The sequence below is a fragment of the Arachis ipaensis genome, chromosome B04 (assembly GCF_000816755.2).
Source record: "Arachis ipaensis cultivar K30076 chromosome B04, Araip1.1, whole genome shotgun sequence".
In the NCBI taxonomy this organism is placed as follows: domain Eukaryota; kingdom Viridiplantae; phylum Streptophyta; class Magnoliopsida; order Fabales; family Fabaceae; genus Arachis; species Arachis ipaensis.
This window is the reverse complement of record NC_029788.2, coordinates 111,818,084-111,824,492: the sequence shown is the minus strand read 5'-3', so window position 1 is coordinate 111,824,492 and position 6,409 is coordinate 111,818,084. Positions and strand designations below refer to the sequence as shown.

Sequence of the window (6,409 nt, the reverse complement as noted above, 5' to 3'; positions counted from 1 at the left end):
CAATGAGTAATTTATATTTATAATCAAATTTTATAAATAATATAATAAAATTAAATTTATATTTATAATAAAACATGCACAAAAATATGAGAATAAACTAATAGTTAACTTTTTATTTTACATATATATTGCTATAAAATTTGGCATTATATGTATATTTTAAAATTTTATACCCTGTCGTGGTATCCATGTACTGCACTGCACTGCATTGCACTGCACTAGATGGCAATCATGCAATGCAAATTGCAAACATTACACACAAAACACGTGCATGCACGTCTTTCTCCAATTCACGAAAGAATAATATTTATCTCTAATTGTTTAACCATCTCTTAAATTAATGCCCAGCAATTAAGCAGCCTATTATGTTATTATTAAACCCAAACAATGGGGCAAAACCGCAAAAGCTCCAATTGAGCAGCTTGCTTCTATTGATGACTTGGTCTTTTATTTTTTTGGGTGTCTGATGACTTGATCTAATCTAATTGAATTTCTTATAAAAGATATATAAAATTTAAGTTTTAAATTTTTTATGTATTTATTAAAGTAAAAAATTTTAAAAATTCTATTCATAATAACAATAATAATCTTGATAGATATACTTCAAGTACATGTCAACTATATAAACAGTACGCATAGATAATATGCATTAAATAATTATTGAATTAAATTTTAACAAATACCATATGAAGCCTCTGTTAAGTATCAGTAGTTTACTGTTGAGTGAGAATCACAGAGCAAGAGAAGTAAGGATAGGAGAAAGGGGTTGCATTGTAACAGAATTGAAAAGAATGAATACAGAGTCAATATGAGCTAGTTATTTATACAAGTTGAGTGAGGTGTAGAGTGTGTGAGAGTGTAACAGCAAGTTAGTTGAGAGTCTAACAGCTGTAACTAATTCCAGCTGAGCTGGCACATGTAGTTTCTAGAGAGTGACTTTACTAACATGCCCCCTCAAACCAAGGGCCTATGATGACTCTGTATTGAAAACTCTTAGCAGCTTTCTGAATCTGTCAAAGGTTGTAGTTGAGAGAGGTTTGGTTAGGGTGTCTGCTAGTTGATCTTGAGCTGGGATGTGTTGCACAAATATTTTTTTTCTGGTTACATAATCTCGAACAAAGGACTGATTGAGAGCAAAGTGCTTGGACTTGTTGTGTATAATTGGGTTGGCAGAGAGCATGACTGCACTTTGATTGTCGCAGTATACCACAGGTTTTGTCGAGCATGCGATTCTCATTTCACTGAGAAGGTTTTGAAGCCAAATGATTTCGGTCACAGCATCTGCAATTCCTCGAAATTCAGCTTCAGTGCTGCTTTTGGACACTGCAGTTTGCTTTCTGCTAGCCCATGAGACCAAGTTTGAGCCAAGGTAAATGCCATACCCATTTGTTGACTTGCGATCATCAACATCACTGGCCCAATCAGAGTCGCAAAAGCCATAGATCCTGAAGTTTGTGAACTTGCTGAACCTGAGGCCATATTCTGTGGTGCCTGCTAGGTACCTGAGGATTCGTTTTACAGCTTTCCAGTGGGACTCAAGAGGGTTGTGAAGGAACTGGGCTACTTTATTTACTGAAAAGGAGATCTCAGGTCTTGTAATCGTAGCATACTGCAGACCACCAACTATTGACCGAAACAGAGTGGGATTGCTGAAGGAGCCATCTCCAAAGGCAGATAGCTTTAGGGAGGAGGTCATGGGGTAGGTACAGGTTTTGCATGGATCATGTCTGCCCGTTTCAACAGGTCCTCAATGTACTTTGTTTGTTTGAGAGTCACTGTGCCGCCAGGGGTTTTTGCAACCTCAATGCCAAGGAAGTAGTTCATTTCACCCAACTCTTTTAAGGCAAAGGTTCTATGGAGTTCAGTCACAAGTGCCTTAATATCAGACTCAGAGTTGCCAGTTATAAGGATATCATCTACATACACCAGGATGTATGTGGTTGAGGATGATGTGAATTTGGTGAACAGGGAGACATCATATTGAGTGCTTGTGAAGCCAAATTGTCGAAGTGCAGTGCTGAGCTTTGTGAACTAGGCTCTAGGTACCTGTTTGAGTCCATACAGAGATTTCTAGAGCTTACAGACTTGGAGGCAGTTTGGGGCCTTGAACCCTTCTGGTTGCTGCATGTAGACCGTCTCGTGAAGATCCCCATTGAGAAACGCATTATTGAAGTCGAATTGGTGAATTTTCCACCCTTTGGCGAGAGCCACACTGAGCATGACTCGAACTGTGGCAGGGCGCACGACGGGGCTGAAGATCTGGTCATAATCAATTCATTGGCGTTGGTGGAAGCTCTTGGCGACAAGCCGTGCCTTGTATTTCTGGATTGTGCCATCAGGGTGTTTCTTTATTCTGAAAACCCATTTGCATCCTATGGGTTTAGAGTGCTGGGGCAGGTCAACCAGCTGCCAAGTGCCATTCTTGATCAGGGCTGAGTATTCCTCCTCCATGGCCCTTCTCCAATGTGGGGTAGCAAGTGCTTCGGAGACTGACTTGGGGAGGGTATCAAGTGAATCCACCACTGTATTGAGTGCTTTAGGTTTGAAAATTTCACTTTTGCTCTTGGTTTGCATGTGGTGGTTGTTTTGAGTAGCTGTGTCAGCACGAGCAATGTTGGGATGCTGCGAAGATGTGGGTTGAGATACAGCATGGGAAGGCTGCGAATTCGGATGCATCACCACCTGCATTGGAACAGTCTCAACGGAATCTACACTATTAGCACTGCCAGCAGCTGTTTCAGCATTATTAGGGACTTCAACAGGTATAGAAGATAATGATAAAGACATGTTATTGCTATTAGTGGGAGGTCTATTATGCATGTTTAGATAGGGAGGATGAAAGGTATAGATAGCTGGGGAGGTATGGTTTGAGGGTTGGGTATGGTTAAGCTGGGAAGGGTTGGGGAAAAGGGCTTGGTAGGGAAATTCTTGTTCACAGAAGACAACATTTCGGGCAGTATAGATTTTACCTGAAGGGGATAGACACTTGTAGCCTCTATGGTTAGGAGCGTAGCCTAGGAATATGCATTTAGTTGATCTGTAGTCAAATTTGTTCTTGTTATAAGGTCGTAGCCAGGGATAGCATGCGCAGCCAAATGGTTTTAATAGGGTATATGTTGGTATGATGTTGAATAGGACTTCTAAGGGGGATTTAAAGTTCAGGGCAGGGGAAGGGAGTCTGTTGATTAGGTAGGTGGAGGTTAGGATTGCTTCATCCCAGAAGGAAAGGGGCAGAGAGGCTTGGGAGAGAAGGGTGAGAGCTGTTTCAGTGAGATGGCGGTGCTTGCGTTCAACACAGCCATTCTATTGGTGTGTGTGTGAGGGCAGGTAAGTCTATGATGAATTCCATGACTGCTTAGGTACTGGGAAAAGGTGTTGGAGAGGTATTCTCCACCATGGTCAGTTTGGAGGGCTTTGATAGTGTTGCCTGTTTGGTTTTCCATCAGGGTCTTATACTGGAGAAAGGCTGTGAAGGTTTGATTCTTGGTGTGTAGTAAGTAGGTGCAGGTGTACCGGCTGTAGGCATCAATGAAACACAAATAGTACCGGAAGCCAGACCTGCTGAGTTGTGGAGAGGGTCCCCATAGGTCTGAGAAGACTAATTCTAAGGGCTGTGTGTACTTGGTTTGAGAAGGAGGGAAGGGGAGCTGGTGAATTTTGCTGATGATGCAGGAGTTGCACGGTGAAGTGGTTTTGGTGGTGCAAAAGGGAATTTGGTGGCTGCTGAGGATGGCTTTGATGACATGGTTAGAGGGATGGCCAAGTCTTTTGTGCCAGAGGTCAAGGGTGGCTGGGGGAATGGATTTTGATGTGGAGGCTGATGGGGATGGGTTGCTGGATTGGCTGTCACGTGAGAGGGCAGGGTTGCTGGTTTGGCTGGTATCTTTTGCACCAGGGATGATAGGGCAGGGGTGAGTTTTGGTGCATTTTGTGTTGATGTGGTTTGGGGGTATGGACGAGGAAAGGTTGGTGATGTGGCTTTCTTTTGGGCAGGCAAAATTGCTGGTTTGGCTGACATTTTGTGTACTGGAGGCACTGGTTTGGGAGTGTTTTTGGATAATGTTGGGGCTGTTATTGACACAAGGAAGGACATTAGCACTGGTGAGGACATTAGGCTGGGTAAGTAAAGCACAGAACTTATTTTTAGTGTCAATATCAGGGTGCACAATTATATCAGAATTTGAATTAGTAGTGTCATCAGAAATCACAGCAGTATTACTAGAGGGTACACAATGACTGCTATAGCAATTACTAATTGCATTATATTTATTGCTGTCAATTGAACTTACACAGGAATCACTAAAAAAATCAAATTTTCTAGGCACACTTCTGGTGCACCTAATGCTGCTACTACACTTATTGCTATCTGGTTTTTCTTTGCATGTATTTTTGTCTGGCTTTTCTTGCTTTGGAGTCTTTATTGTTACTCCTTTTTTATGCCTTTTGTTTTCTGTTTTTGCAAGGTTTGTATACACATTCTTTTTCTGCTCAGCTACTAATACTTGAGCTTTATTGGGCTGTTTGATTGGTCTTGAGATTTGTATATCCTCAAATCTATATAGACCATTGCTAAGTCTGCCTTGGAGCAGGATCTTCTTGGATTCCTGACATTTGACAGCACATAGGTAAGGCCAGAATTCAAAGAATACGCCATTATCTAGTGCAAATTTAGAGACACTTACAAGGTTCTTTGAGATAGCTGGTACATGAAGCAAATTCTGGAGTTTGAAAAACTTTTTGGATATAGATGCATGCATAATAGAACTCCCAATATTAGCAATACACATACATTTTCCATTACCTCCGAATACTTGTTCAGGTCCTTCATATGCTGAGCTGTTGATCAGGTTCATTTGGTCAAAGGTGATATGATGAGAAGCTCCTGAGTCTGGATACCACCCCTGGTCAGAGCTGTTGGAAGCAAGCAGTGCTTGAGGTGGGCCTTGATTGGTGTGGCTGGAGTTTCCTGGTTGTTGATGGAAGCCAACAGTGGGTGGAGAGGGGCTATTGTTGGAAGTTTGCAATTGAGGATTTTGGTAATTCGGATTGAACCTGTGGAAGCATTCCCAAACTGTGTGTCCAACCCTGCCACACAGTTGACACTGAGGTCGATTTCCTTGCCACCATGACCTGCCCCCTCTAAAGCTTCTTCCTCTTCCTCTTCTGCCGGATTGCCCTCTGCCATAGCTTCTATAGTTTTCATAGGGCTCTTCTGTTGAGTAATCACCTTTGGCTTTGCTTGCCCCTTGGTCTTTGTTAGCAAGATTGGCATGGATCATCGTTAGATTGGTTTTTCGGAATCTTTCATTTACTTCTTCTTGAGCGAGCAATTGTGACTCAAATTCACTGATTGTCATGTGATCTAACCTAGAGTTAACCATGGTAATGAATGCACTAAATTCTTCATCCAAACCTTGTAGAGCAGCTTCAATGTGTTCTTCTTTTGACAGTGGAGTGCCGAGAGCAGCTAGGGAGTTGGTTACTTTATTGATTTTGGAAATATACTCGATTGCAGGTGTACCTTATTTCTTGATCATCTTGAGCTGAGCCTTTAGCATCCTGATCTTAGATCTGAGCCTGGCTGTGAAGTATTCATCCAGTGCTGTCCAGATTTCATGTGCATATTCGTGTTCCACAACTTTGTTTACAAAGGTTTCATTCATAGCAGAGAGCATCCAAGCAACTAAGCATTCATCACGCTGTTCCCACTCTTCGAATTCTTGCGATATCTTTTCTTCAATTCTGTCTTGATCGGAGTTGAATTTTCTTGGAATCAATAGAGAAGTCACATGGCGCTGAAGTCTGTTGGCTTTGATGCACGCTAATGCTTGACGCTTCCATGCTTTGAAGTTATCTTCATCCAGCTTGATTGTTGCTGGAAAATTAGCAATGGACGCCATCGTTGTTGATTGGAGTCGTGAAGCTTGATTTTCTTGGTTTTGCGAAGCGGAAGATGTTGAGTGTTCCATGGATCTTGAACCAGAAAGCTCTGATACCATGTTAGGTATCAGTAGCTTACTGTTGAGTGAAAATCACAGAGCAAGAGAAGCAAGGATAGGAGAAAGGGGTTGCATTGTAACAGAATTGAAAAGAATGAATACAGAGTCAATATGAGCTAGTTATTTATACAAGCTAAGTGAGGTGTAGAGTGTGTGAGAGTGTAACAGCAAGTTAGTTGAGAGTCTAACAGCTGTAACTAATTCCAGCTGAGCTGTCATAGGTAGTTTCTAGAGAGTGACTTTACTAACAGCCTCATGTAACAGAAATGAATACAGAGTCAATATGAGCTAGTTATTTATACAAGCTAAGTGAGGTGTAGAGTGTGTGAGAGTGTAACAGCAAGTTAGTTGAGAGTCTAACAGCTGTAACTAATTCCAGCTGAGCTGTCATAGGTATCATAGGTAGTTTC

The 6,409-nt window shown here is 41.7% G+C and overlaps 1 protein-coding gene across 1 annotated transcript; it reads right to left on the bottom strand.

The window, feature by feature from the left end:
• On the bottom strand, window positions 968-1,696 carry LOC110271571 (uncharacterized mitochondrial protein AtMg00810-like). The gene has a single exon (XM_021122557.1). It carries the CDS (start codon window positions 1,694-1,696, stop codon window positions 968-970), a length of 729 nt encoding a protein of 242 aa, XP_020978216.1.

What these genes read in the sequence shown, in the direction of transcription:
- LOC110271571 (XM_021122557.1), bottom strand. Translation starts at nt 1,696, where the DNA reads ATGACCTCCTCCCTAAAGCTATCTGCCTTTGGAGATGGCTCCTTCAGC.